Source organism: Hemitrygon akajei, chromosome 6, assembly GCF_048418815.1.
Source record: "Hemitrygon akajei chromosome 6, sHemAka1.3, whole genome shotgun sequence".
Lineage (NCBI taxonomy): Eukaryota > Metazoa > Chordata > Chondrichthyes > Myliobatiformes > Dasyatidae > Hemitrygon > Hemitrygon akajei.
The window spans coordinates 64,814,160-64,828,819 of record NC_133129.1 but is presented as its reverse complement, the minus strand read 5'-3'; the positions used below and the strand labels follow the sequence as shown (position 1 = coordinate 64,828,819).

The 14,660-nt window shown below is 42.3% G+C and overlaps 1 protein-coding gene across 5 annotated transcripts in view; it reads right to left on the bottom strand.

Annotated features, from left to right (window-relative positions):
• Positions 1 to 906: 906 nt before the first annotated feature.
• The window catches only part of tjp2a (tight junction protein 2a (zona occludens 2)), a 142,017-nt gene continuing 128,263 nt past the window's right edge, over positions 907 to 14,660 (bottom strand). For all 5 annotated transcript variants that reach the window (XM_073048502.1, XM_073048501.1, XM_073048500.1 and 2 more), the window contains 3 exons: positions 14,131 to 14,490; positions 9,132 to 9,211; positions 907 to 1,683 (listed from right to left, as the gene is read on the bottom strand). In XM_073048502.1, coding sequence (XP_072904603.1) covers positions 1,500 to 1,683; positions 9,132 to 9,211; positions 14,131 to 14,490 — 624 coding nt within the window. In that variant the 3' untranslated portion in view covers positions 907 to 1,499. The remainder of the gene's footprint in view (positions 1,684 to 9,131; positions 9,212 to 14,130; positions 14,491 to 14,660) is intronic.

The window sequence follows — 14,660 nt, the reverse complement described above, 5'->3', positions numbered from 1 at the left end:
CAATGTCTAGATGTTGAAAATGATTAAATAAAAGTTGTTGAAATATACAAAATTAAAAGTGACTTTATGATCACCAGTTCTAATTCAGGCACAATGAGGTACAGGGGGAGATAAATTTACACAGGCTGTCAGTTTAATTATGAATAAGACTGGCGTTCATTAGAACTTCATTTTGAACCAGAAATTGATAAACCAGTTGGCTGAGGCTCGGGAAAAATATATTACATAAGTGCCAGAAACAGTTCATTTGAGGACTATTTAAAATTTACTGTACGTGGTTAACCAATCTTTTGGGGGTAAAAGCAGATATCAACATTGATCTCAGCCTCAGATTCACTCACACAGTTCACATGATTGTCCGTTATAGGCATCAAACATCTGGTCCTAGAGCTACAACCTAGAAAGGCAAGGTGCTTCTGTGAGAACACAAGAGTACAGAGTTTGTTCCACATCATATACTCTTCTGATTGCAAATCATTAACTGTTCATTCATCAACACTGGGTTCAAATCCAGGAGCTCCTTACTAACAAAACCTTGGGAGCACTTTCACCCATGGACTGGAGTTTAAAAGCAGCATCTCCCAAGCTTTCCAGAGGCCATACCTGCCAGTGGCATTTTATCTTGTAGAACTATACAAGTCAAAAATACCTCTAACATTTTAATATTTCTGGTTCCATTGAATCGTTTGAAAGATTGTGAAAATTGGCATTTCCTTCAAGTGATTAAACTTTTGAAAGTATTTCAGTGGTTATAACACATTGAGAGGTTCTGATAACTTGAGAATATTCTACAATATAAAGTTTTTGTCATTCACAATTTAAAAAGCACTAAAAGATTAAGTAGTTCTTCAAAAATCCCCAAAACCAAAACTTTATCTGCATTTTGATATCCAAGCTAAAAAGTAATGGCACTTAAATACATAATGTTTTATTTGATCAATTTAAAATCAATACCATCATTACAAGTTAGAAAAAATGCATTCTGGGTGCAAGATACATTCTTGCACATGTCAATTGCAAATGCAGTACAAAATTAGGACTCTTTCCTCTGGTCCCAAATGATCTTTACACCACAATGGCTTATCATTTAAAAAATATAACTCAAATTCATACCAAGTCCAGTGTCATTACCTTCACCAATAACATTTTCTCCAAAAGCAAGCTTTATGTTCAAGAAAAATAAACACGAGGCACTTTTGTGTTCCTGTGCAGAACTCTGTTACAAACGTCTGCCCACTTTTTAAAACCTTAATTTGTCCTTGAATTGGAAATTATGTAAAAAAAAGCTTAATGTGAAAATTATAGTAAAAGGCAGATAGAACAGCATTCGCGAAGTATACAAGTCCCATTGAAATAAAGTTACTATTGCTGGGAGCAACTGCAAGTTAACCAGTCACTGACGGTCCAGGAGCTTATGGGCCAGCAGATCATTTCCAGCACATCTGTTTTTTGTTTTGTTTTTCATTTTATTAAAACCATGGTTATAAAGTATCCCCCTTCTAAAGTTCAGTGTCCCTGTATTTGGTGGTATGAGGTCCATGCTGACCGTAGTAACCTCTCTTTGAATGGTCTGCAAGTTGTCTGCGATACTGCTCCTCCTCGTCATCCTCATCTTCCGCTCTGTAGCCAAATCCGCTGGGGTCCAGGTAGGATTGTGGTGCGGGCTTCTGGGGCTCAGGAGGTCTGAATTTAGGGGGAAAAAAGAGCTAATGTTGTTAAAATACCAAGAGAAAATTAGGTGTTATAAAGTACAGAATTGTTAAACACAGTTAAGAATACTAAAAGAGTTTTCTACACATGAAACATATCTCTGCCATTTATTTCTGTGACTAATTTTTCAACAATAATCTTGTCCCTCCCTTCTTATTTATGTGCTTTGAGTGACCATATTTCAGTCAAAATCCTCTTTTTTTTTAGGCTAAATGTTCAAAAATGGCATGAAATTTCTCTTAAAACTCAAGTTACATCCTCTCTAGTTATCACGTGTTAAAAAGACATTGATACTCTGGCAGGAAAAGACTAGCCAGAACATGTCAGACATCAGCTCTGTGTCCTGTGGGAACGATTGATGTTCTAGGGAAAACTTAATGGGCTAGATCTTCCAACAGGTTGCTACCAGCTATAATTACAGTACTTACAGTTGTAATATGCAGAATTACCCTCACTCCTCATTGATAAGACTCCCAAAGAAGTTCAGCAGTGATCTAATGTGGGTTCACAGTATGGTACACACATCACTTGCATGCGCTGAAGACTACATGACCAAGCTTGGGAGTACCAATGCCAGTCTTAAAGACACCTCTGCCATACCCAGTTGGAGGGGGTTATTCTAGGAGTCTGTTAATTGTCTTAACACATTTGAAGTTTGATCCACATTGCTGGTGGTGATAACAAACACAAAATCAAACAGCTCAAATGTTAAGGCAACACGAGTGAATCTGCAGATGCTGGAAATAAATAAAAGCACAAAATGTTGGCAGAACTCAGCAGGCCAGACACCATCTATGGGAGGAGGTAGTGATGACATTTCGGGCCAAAACCCTTCATCAGGAGTGAAGTAAAATGGGATGGTCGAGGGGGGATAAGAAGTGGGGGGAGGGATAAAGTAGAGAGCTAGGAAGTGATAGGCTGGAGAAAAATGGGCTGGGGGATGGAGGAGAATTATGGGAAATAAAAGAGAAAGAAAGGTAGGGCTGGGGGGAGATTATAGTGAGGGGGGAAAAAAGAGAGAGAAAGAGAACCAGACTAAAATAATAGATAGGGATAGGGGTAGGCAGGGGTATCAACGGAGGTCTGTGAGTTGGATGTTCATGCCGGCAGGTAGGAGGCTACCTAGGCGGGAGATAAGGTATTGCTCCATCGACCTGCGTGTAGCCTCATCTTGACGGTAGAGGAGGCCATGGACAGACATGTTGGAGTGGGAGTGGTCTGTGGAATTGAAGTGTGTGGCCACAGGGAGATCCCGCCACTGCTGGAGGACTGAACGCTGGTGTACGGCGAAACGGTCTCCCAGTCTGCGGCGGGTCTCCCCAATGTATAAATGGCCACATCGGGAGCACCGGATACAGTATATCACCCCGCGTCTCCCATATTTTATGCACCTCTGCCCTCACCCCATCCCCCAGGTCCTCACCTATCACCCTACCAGCCTACAGATCCAACGTATAATCCTCCGTAACTTCCGCCACCTCCTACGTGATCCCACCACCAGCCACATCTTCCCCTCCCCCTCACTCTCGGCTTTCTGCAGGGATCGCTCCCTACGCAACTCCCTTGTCCATTCATCCCCCCCATCCCTCCCCACCGACCTCCCTCCGGGCACTCATCCCTGCAAACGGAAGATGTGCTACACCTGCCCCCACACTTCTTCCCCCACCACCTAGGCCCCAGACAGTCCTTTCAGGTGAGGCACCACTTCACCTGCGAGTCAGCTGGGGTGATATACTGTATCCGGTGCTCCCGATGTGGCCATTTATACATTGGGGAGACCCGCCGCAGACTGGGAGACTGTTTCGCTGAACACCAGCGCTCAGTCCTCCAGCTGTGGCGGGATCTTCCTGTGGCCATACACTTCAATTCCACAGACCATTCCCACTCCGACATGTCTGTCCATGGCCTCCTCTACCGTCAAGATGAGGCCACACGCAGGCTGATGGAGCAATACCTTATCTCCCACCTAGGCAGCCTCCTACCTGCAGGCATGAACATCCAACTCACAGACCTCCGTTGATACCCTTGCCTACCCCCATCCCTATCAATAATTTTAGTCTGGTTCTCTTTCTCTCTCTTTTTTCCCCCCTCACTATAATCTCCCCCCAGCCCTACCTTTCTTTCTCTTTTATTTCCCATAATTCTCCACCTTCCCCCTAGCACATTTCCCTCCAGCCTATCACTTCCTAGCTCTCTACTTTATCCCTCCCCCCACTTCTTATCCCCCCTCAACCATCCCATGTTACTTCACTCCTGATGAAGGGTTTCGGCCCAAAATGTCATCACTATCTCCTTCCATAGATGCTGTCTGGCCTGCTGAGTTCTGCCAGCATTTTGTGTTTTTATTAGCTCAAATGTTAACATCTGCGTAAACAATGAAAGTCACCTCAAAAAACTTTTCATATTATATTTTCCATTGCCTTTGGGCAAGTTTTGTGGTAAGAAGCACGAGTAGGTCATCAAATATGCTCCAAGGCAGTCGAGATCAATAATGAATTGGCTCTAGCAACTTAAAGATAAAATTTTATTTCCCTGCAGGGAGTTATATATGAAGATTGAAGCTATGTCCCAGACCCAAAGTAAAAAGAAGAGGATCGCAAGAATCATTTGACATGCAGATTCGCGCATCATTTCTCTGGCTTTATATATTCTCAGCAATTTTATTATGAAAATGATTTTGTATGCCCAGTTCGATAAAACTTCAGAGGGGAGGGGGAAAGAGGGTTGAAGCCTGTGGAAGAGGGCTCTCAAGCTTGACATCAAGGGTGCTGGCTGCGGCTTGCTACCATGGTCCATATCCATCCACCAGTCATTGTCAATCTGACCCCTGGACAACAGGGAAACACTGTTTTGCCATCAAGTTCAGGTTATTCTCCACTGTCTTCACTCTGGTCATTGTGGCCTTCTCCAGTCCCTCACAAATATCCCTCATCTGATCTTGCGTCCTGTAGTTCACAATATTTAAGCTGTTTCAGACATACCAGTGTAAAACAAACCATTCCAGGGTTTGATATGAAGAAAGCACTCTTTCATACAGTATCAAATCACTCCATTTGCAAAAGTACCAATTGTTAGAACTGTGAAGAGTTCATAGATTTCCTGTACTCATAGATCTCCCAGTAAATCTGAATAGTCTCAATTAATAAACCCTGGTGGATCTCATTTGTTAATAATGTGAGTATTGATATCACAGAAATTTAAATACTGCTATTCTTAGTTCACATCACTGAGAAATATTCCTGCCTGTTCTCCGTGTGGATCAGAAGGTTCCAACCTACCAGTGACCGGCAATAAAATATAGAGACAGGAGAATGACAGAGTAATTTGGTTGGTACTAAACTAAGTTTGAACTAAAAATCCAGTCACTGCATTCAGAAAAATAATTTAATTGTCACTTCCATGTTGTCTCGATGTTATTTCTGCTCTCCAGCGTACTCACAAAGGTTGGTCCTGCCTGGAATCTGGGGTGGGACCAGACTAAATAGTAGGAGATGGCAGAGCTATGCTGAACTTCATGGGAGCTCAGTGTCATGGCTGAGGTACATATTTTATTGTCCTCCAGCACAGTGGAAGGTTGAGACCTCCAACTATGGTGCAGATCCTCTAACTGCCAGTGGGACATCGGAAGATCAGCTCCAAAGATGCATCAGTCAGCAATGCTTTCAAGTTGCCCTGGACAACTAACTAAATCACATATTTCCAGAGGAAGAAAGTTTGGATGGAGGCCAGGATGCTTAACACGGGAACAATTATTGTAGCACGATTCACCTGTCTAAGCAAGAAAAGGTTCAAATAGTTTACCCAAATGGAATTTATTTAAAACAACAGCTCTTCATAAAAATATGCACAGATCTCAGAACAGCTGAAGAATTTCAGAGACCTGTGAATATAATGGGATCATAATATATAAGATAATATGGCTAAACTGTGACACTCCGGCTTACAAAACATGCAAAAAAAAAAGTACACATTCTGTAAAAAAAAAACACGAAGTACTGGGGGATATTTAGATGGACAGTTTCTTCTGGTCTTGTCAACAGATGGTGAATATTCCAATATATTCCTGCCTGGTAAAATTGCATGAGCTAGCAAATTTAAAATGGAAGCCCAAGTTGTAGACCTCCAACTGTAGGATAAATACTAATCAGGAGATCAGGGACAACTTCCATGCAGTTTCTTCTTCTTCTATTTGATTTTTGTGTCCTATGCAAGGGCAGAAAGAGCCATCTGAAAGAAGTCATCTCTGGCAGTGTGGAACTCCTGCTGTTTCCCAGGGTATCTTCTCAGATCTGGCTTTTGAAAGCAATCATTCTACTTATAAACTCTGACATTAGGTTCTTGCATCTCTGTTCAGGTGCTTAAGGTGAAATGGATGTGGACTCTCAGAAGGACCAGTAGAAAGTGGTGGTGGCTAGAGAAGGTGGTAGAAAATGAAAGCATCATGACCAGCTTGTCTCAACCTACCCTTCATATTGTGTTCTGTACGAGATGGCTACAAATGCATAAGCTTCAGGCTGCCGGAGGATAGTAGAGATGGGTACAATTATAATGTTTAAAAGTACAATGATGGGAACAATTTAGAACGATGTAGGGCAAATGCAGACAAGCTCCAAAGGACACATTAGTCAGCTTAAACAAGTCTGGGCTGAAGATCTTGTTTCCATTTCTTCTGACCTATGAGAAGAATAGAGGCACTAATGGGAAAAGGAGAACAGAGAGGTAGCTCCTCTGATGCATCACCACAGACTCAGTTGGGCCCAATCACCTGCTATACATTCAAAATAAAGTAGAATGTAAAAAGAATTCAGCTGTACAAGAGTACAAAATCTTAATTAGAGCTTCAGGGAAGATTTTAACCAAGCCCATTCAACCTGGATTCAGTGGCTTTCAATTGGGCCACTAGATGGAGTGCCCTCCAAAGAGAGTGGGAAAGCACATGAAAGAAAGCAACATGTAAAGAGAAAGGTAGATGTCGACACAACAGCCTGCTGCAGTAAACAGAAGGCAGGGAAAGACCTGTGACCTTCCAGCTGAGGTGATAACTGATCAAAAAGTGAGAGGACTAAAAAACTTATTTTGGCTTCTCACCAAAAGAGGAACAAGTTAGGGGAAGTCACAATCAAATCTCTGGTCACACCGTATGCTTTTGTTGTTAAGATGGCAGGAGCAGATCCTGGCCCTCACCCACTCCATAACTCATTTACCCACTAACTCAATTACCCACCTGTGAGTCACATTCACAGATACCCTGTCTAACAATAGTCTATTGACCACTGTCTAACATATTCCGCTGAAGAGGGAAGAAAATCCCTGCACGTGTGGATAAAAAACATCATTGACTTTGCCTTAGTTAGGGAATTTCCAGAGAAATAGCAGACAGATGCTGACTGTTAGGCCTTCAAGCCTGCTCCTTCAGTCAGTCCAACCATGTCTGATCCCTTACCTCAGTACTGTATTCCTGCTCTCTCCCATGCCTCTCATTCTGTAATTCTCTTGACCTCAAAATATATTCAGCAGCTTGGCACCTGCAGCCTTCTGTGGTAAAGAATTCCTAAAAATCTGTAACCTGAGTGAAGAAAATTCTCCTTCCAGTCCTTAGTGCCTTATCATATTATCCCGAGACTATGACAACCTGTTCTAGATACTTCATCTCGGGAAAACATCCTCCCCACATCCAGCAGTCTTAAGGAAAATATTGCATGTTTCAATGAGATCTCTCATTCTTCAAAACTCTGATAAAATGAGACCTATTCAGCTCAATTTCTTCCCATCCAATGAATGTCTGGTGAACCTTTGCTGTAGTCCTAATTTCCAGGTACATCCTCCATTAAGGAGACAAAAACTACACTCAGTACTCACCAATGCCCAGTACAACTATAACAAGGCTTCCTTCCTTGTATATCAAAACTTGTTGCAATGAAGGCCAACACATTCTAAACTTTCTATCAAAGGGAACAATTCCTTTATCACCCTAAAAATTTATTTAAAAATAAATGCATATTTTGTTGCAATGAGCGACTGAAGTGAACACAGGCATGGAGATTGAGTTTGGATGTTTTACATGGGCGTAAACACCAAACAGCAAGTAGGAGGGATCTTGACACAGAGCCTTGACTCAGAGAAACGGAGTCTCATAGGTAACCCTTGAGACTGGAGCTAAACTTAGACCAAACGGTTCTAACCAGTCAGGAAATGTAGGTTACTCACAGGTAAAAAAAAACCAATGAACTGGCGACTAGTGGTTGTGACATAGAGTTTCTTATAGAGTCTTTGATGGAAACCAGGTGTGCCATCATTAAAGAGAATTGGAAGCAATTAGGGAAATTAACATATAATCAAAGAAAATTAGGAGCAAGATAGGGAATTAACGATCGGGACCATGACATATTCAACCTCAAGTCAATGGCAGAACAGATGGACAGGATCTATTTCCTATGGTTGAGCAAGAGAAGAAGGGTGTGCAGACCACATGGGCATCATGACATTACCTGAAAATGTTAAGCCAGGCCATTCAAGCATGAGATTAGGAAGTAAGTCTTCACACTAAAGGGAGTATAATTTAGGTCTTGATACTCTTTGGGGAAGAGGGTTACAAAGCTCAATTGAAAACTACAAAACCAAGACTGGAAGAGGACGGGCAAGAGGTAGTAAGAGCCATGGGCAGGGCAACGGAGTTATGTTACAGAGCTATCATGATCTGACTGAATGACACACAGATTCAAAGGACGAAATGGCAGTCTACCAATAGCCTACCCTGGTCCAACTATGTTGATGTTATGGCCAAGAAAGCTCACCAATTGCCTCTACTTCTCAGGAGGTTAAAGAAATTTGGCACATTCCCATTGACCCTTAAAATCAATGCTCCATAGAAAGCATTGTCTGGATGCAAACAGCTTGGTATGGCAACTGCTCTGCACGTTACCACAAGAAACTGCAGAGAGTTGTGGACACATCTCAGCACATCACAGGAACCAACCTCCCCTCTATGGAATCTGTTGTTCTATTTCTTGCTGCCTCAGAAAAACAGACAGAATAACCAAAGTCCCTACTCACCCCGGACACTCTTTCTTCTCCTCTCTCCCATCGGGCAGTGGATACTAAAGTTTGAAAGCACACACGACCAATGTCAAGGGAAACTTCTACCCTACTGCTACCAGACTCTTGAATGATAAGGTGGACTCGGCCTCACAATCCACCTAGTTATGATTTTGTACGTTATTGATTACCTGCACTGCACTTTTTCCATTAGCTTTGACACTTTATTCTGCATTGTTATTGATCTACCTTACTCTAGCTCATATGAAATGATTTGATTTGGATGAACAATATGCAGTATTTTCACTGTATCTTGGTACATTTGACAAAAATAAACCTATACCAATACATTCGGAGAGTGAATCTTTGATAGGGACCTGCCCTACCTGTGTGACTGTGGTTGTTCCACTTTAGGTGGTTTCATAGGGACAGCGTAGATATCTGGGTTCTTTTGCGCAATTTCCAGCTGCAAAAAGAACAGACACCATTAAACCCAGATTAAAAACAGTGTAAATTTCAGCGAACAAAAATCAAAATATGTGCACACCTCCTACTAAATCAACAATGCAAATATATCTAACAAAAGACAGCACTAAAATCAAACAAATCTCTAACACATTTGCCAGGACTGAATAATGTGTTGCCCTTTTTTATTTTATGAGACAACACAGATGATTATTCAGTTCAGTGCGATTATGCTAACTCTTGAAAGTGCTGACCTACTGGCCACAGCGCCCATCATTTCTTTATTCCTTCCCCACAGCCCTGCCTCCGTCTGTCCTCCTGTGACATTTTACCAGTTATCTGAAACATAGGCACTCTGCAAGTGTCCCTCCAAGCTGAATATTTCAATGGAAACATCAAGAATTTGAACACCTTGCAAGCATTCACACAAAGAACTGCTCACATAACCAAAGTTCCACTTTCTGAGTCCACGATGCACAAAGAAATGCCTCCTCTTCCCAGTCCTAAACGGCCTACCCCTTATTCCGATCCCCATGTTTAGAATCATCAACTGAGGAAAATATCATCTCTATATCCAGCCTGTTAAGCCTGTAGTAATCTTGTTAAGGTTCCTCAAGGTTGTTATAGCTGGGTGTGGTAGTGGGGATAAGCTCCCACTACTTATTAAATGATACCAATGGTGTGTGTCTCAAATAGCCTCTGACAACCAAGTCCTGCTTAGACCTTCATGCGTGGCTTAGCTACTAAGCCCAGTGGAACTGTTTCTACTGACAGAAGAAGCAAAGGTGGGTTACTGGCGCCTTAAAACTAGTCACTTTGGGCAGGCGGCCTCATCAGTCTTGGCTGGCAGTTCATCTGGAAGGAAACCTTTGATTTCAAACCTCCGCTGCCTTGTGGCTGCACCCACTCACAGGGAAGGATTGGGAGTAAACCCCCAAGGAAAACTCCAGAGCTGGAGTCCCAAAGACAGTCCTACATTGTTCAACAAACATTGGCAATCCCTGAGATGCTGCTGGTGCCAAACTGTATCGGTCTCTGCCATTCCTTTGGATTCATCAGCTGCATGGAGAGGGGGAGCCTGCTACATGGGCAACAGCCTGTTCTCCATATTGTACATCCCTGGCTTGCGTATCACATAGACAGCTGGGACGCAGCATCCATGGTCAACCCCGACCAAAGGAGGGCCTCGAAATCTTGTTAATTTCAATCTCCTTTGGTTTTTCTAAATTCTAGAGAATACAAGTCTGGTGTATTCAATATCTTCCCATGCAGCAAACGTGCCTAGTCTAATGAATCTCTGAGGCACTCCTTTTGTATTATTATCCCTTTCAGGTGAGATCAAAATTGTACACACTACTCTAGATAAGGTCTTAAGGGACTACAAGTCCCAACATTGACATCTTTTCTCCTGTCTCATAGTAAAGGGTAGCACACTCTTTGCGTTGCTAAGCACTTATGTCATCTACACAAAGGTGTTCAGTGAGTGATGTATGTGCAGGGTCACCCAAGTCACTTCGAACATCAACACTGCCCACTGCCTCACCATTTAAGAATACTCTGTGCAACAAAATGGATCATACTGCATCTGCCATTCACTCAGCTTAAAACATCCCCTCTTCTCATCCTCCTCACTGCTCTCAATCTCTCTTAGTTTTGTATCGTCGGCAAACTTTGAAATGTTGGTCATGAACTGCTGGAGCCCAAGTGCTGATCGTTGGTTAGTCAGAGCCCACCAACCCAAGATAGATCCATTGGATTAACAGTGGAAACTAACGAGCCACCCTCAAATCCACATCAGTACGTTACTCTCACTCTTAGCTTGCTGACCAACTACCACATTCTACACTTCGGAAAATCCAAATGCACTACATTTGTTTTGCTTCCCATTATCTATTTTACTGATCATATCCTCCAACAACTCTAGTATATTGATCAAACAGAATTTATTTCATAAATCCATGTTGACTCTTCGCAATCCTGTTATTCTTTTCAAAGTTCATTTTATTGTCAAGAGTACAATACAACTCTGATATTTGTCTTCTCCAGATAGCTATTGAATACCCAAAGACCATGATGTTGACAAAAGAAAAGACATCAACTCCACCCCCCGGCACACAAAGAAAAGAAACAAAACTCGCAAACCCCAAAAATCCCCCCTCCCCGCAGCAAAATAATTGACAGTAACAGTCCCCGACCCCATTTCTTGCAGGAAAAAACCAGCGACAATAACCTGACCATCACTTGGAGAAAAAGACAGTGACAGTAGCACCAAACCCCCAACCTCTCCCTTAAATACAAAAAATTAATAGATCACCCATCTGCCAATAATCCACAAGAAACAAAACACAAAAAAAACTGAAGGAAACCAATATAAAGTACAGTCCAATAATCACATAAATCTCAGAATATCAGAAACTTTTCTTCAGCATGCCAGAAGAGCAGCTGCATGAGCTCAGTCCTGCCATAAAGAGTGACCATCGACCCGGGTCCAAGTGCCAATCTGACCCCCTCCATTTTCACCTCGAAGCTTAATCTTTCTCGCAGCTTCGAGATGGAGTTGTTCATGACCCCATCCCTGGTCTTTTCCACAAGTCAACTCGTGCTCTCAGTCCTTTTCAGCTCCCCATCTCTGATCTCCATGAGGCAGCTCTCCAGACACAGCATCACGCTGGATCCTTCGATCGAGTTCCAAACAGTATGTCATAGGCTCCAACAGTTTCCAACAAGACAGAAGACGGAGAAGTGAAATAATTGGAAAGATTTGCCATCTGGAAGATGTTGGCCAAGGAATCATTGCTCGCTGGTACCATCTTGACCCGAGGAAATGCAATTTCATTTTTCATTCATTGCACACTTCCCTAGGTATTTTGTAAAGGCTTTATCACAAACTTCCTCAGTTGGAAGCTTTATGGTCATCCCTAATGTCCCATGTTCACTTTAAACAGAAATTTCAACCTTGATAGTAGTGTCCTAATACTTTTATGAATGCGCAAATGAACAACAGATGACCTAAAGAAGAGTTAGTTGTAAGGTCTCCCTGTATGATAATCTTTGAAACACACTACCGACCAAATTGCCACAAAATCTACTCTAACAAGTTATCAAGTGCTCAGTGATGAATGCCAAACCTAGGTCAACCCATTTTGTATTCCTAAACATTGTCAAGATGATTCCTCATGAAAAATATCCAATTAACCTCCTCTGGTTTTCCAGTGGATGCTTTCCTCCTCTAACTGAGATGATTAGGGCAATGATTCATCACACAGTCAATGCTCCAACTAAGAACAGACAAAGTTAGAGAAGGATAATAATACTGCTAACTAGTAAATGTCATTAGAGAATCAAAGTGAAGTATTTTGCCAATAAATAATTACGGTCTTAACCACTGATGAGGTAAATTAAATCAAATATGCTATAATAAAAAAATTCTTCATCAATATTAAGAGCTTGCATTTCAGGACCTCCGCTAGCTTTCACATGGCTGCAATTTTGCAGATTTTTTGTTCAACACCATTTAGATTTGACTGAATTAAAGACATACTGATTGGGTACCTTATCTAACCCTGGGATAGGCTGTAAGCTTGACTGCAAAAGTGATTAATGAGGTAGCTTTTAGCACAAGAGGAGTTTAGGGGGAGGTATAGCAAAGCTTGAAAGAGGGAGTTAAAGGTAGAGTCAAAGTCGGAGGCTTGAGAAATGAGTCAGATACTTGAGAATACAAACCAGGAGCAAAGATCTGAGGGTTACAGGGCTCGAGCTCATTTATAGAGATAAGGAAGGAGAAAGATTCAATAAGAATTTAAGTATGGTTGTTCCTATATGGCAATATCAGGGCAAGGCAGCTGAACCTGAGAATTTAAGGACAGAAGCATGTAAGGGATGTACAACCTTTAACCTGCTCCACCGTTCACAAGTTCACAGCTAATTTAGCTCAACAGCTCCTTAACACCCTCAACCCCCAAAGTAAATCTCTTAACTGTCCAAAAATCTTTAGATCTCTGACTTAAACACACTCAATGACATCATGAATGATCAGAAATCTTTTAAGGGCCCCAAGTGCTTAGTTGTTAAGTTCTTTCAGAATCCAAAGGTTTTCTTTTGACAGTTGGGGAATTAAGAAGGGGGTGAGAACAGGAATTTAAGAGTTAGGACTACAGCTGATATTGGTAGTTTAGTGGTTAGCACAACACTTTACAGTATCAGCAACCGGGATTCAACTCCTGCTGTTGCAAGGAGTTTGGACGTTCTCCCCATGACCACGTGAGTTTCCTCCGGGTGCTCCGGTTTCCTCCCACATTCCAAACACATACCAGTTTGGTAAGTTAATTAGTCATTGTAAACTGTTCTGTGATTAGGATTAGGCCAGGGTTAAATTGTGGTTTGCTGGGAGGGAGGGAAGGACAAACCGTCTCATGAGTGTTGAAGCAGGCTGGAAAATTCTCTCACCTCACTCTGAAATGACAGGCCACTCATTGACAGATGTTGACCCATAGTGAACTTATTTCAGAAACTGAGAGCTTAGAGCTTCGTCAACAAGAACTTTAGCAGAAGATTTTAAGCAATAAGAAAGACGACTGGAGGGAAGGTGAAGATAAAAGTTTTCAGCCAGGCAGGGGCTGTCTGGAATTCACTCGAGATGGAGTCACTGCAGAAACACTCCAGGTATTTTAAGTGTATTGCATGAGCACTTAATAATGTCAAAACTAATAGGACCTCAGAGCGAGAGATTAGTCTGGGAATAGGCCAAGCAGCTTGACTTTTGACACCATGGACTAAGTGGTCTCTTCCTCTGTTGTATGTATCTACTTTTCTACGACAGCAGAAACAGGATATTACTGCTAAAATTCTGCTGTTGCTGGAGATGAAGTGTAAATTTAAACCAGAAAACACATTGATTATCAAAACTGTGTTGCAACTTACTCTTGCCATTTGTGCTTCTTGTAGTTCTTGCAGTCTCTGAGCTCGAGCTTTGTGATCCAGTTTTTCAAATATTTTCACTTTGCCCAACACTGACTTATGCTGGTCCCCATCTCCCAACTCTTCATCGATGTACTGCTCACCCTCTTCACTTGGGGGCATAGCAGCTGCAGCCGGTGGCTTGACTGCCGTTCTAGCCCCAAACGAGGGTTTCAAAGCCACCGGAGGGGGCTGTGGCTTGTAAGGGATCGTGGCCTCCTGACTGCGGGGGTGCTCGCTGCTCCCAGGACTCGAGCTACTGTAACGGGAATCGTAGTGTGGCTTCGGGGGCTCTTTCGTATGTGCATGCATTTCGGCTTTGGCCTGTACGAGAATAAAATCAGATACAATGGATTGTAATAACGCTAGAAAATCTCGGTTATTATTTCACTTTAAAATTTGGGCACGAGACTCCCTGGGCAATGTGATAACCAGAGGGAAATCTGTTTTTAAAATGATGTTGATGGGTGTTCTGGCCAATAGCCTTTGACCAG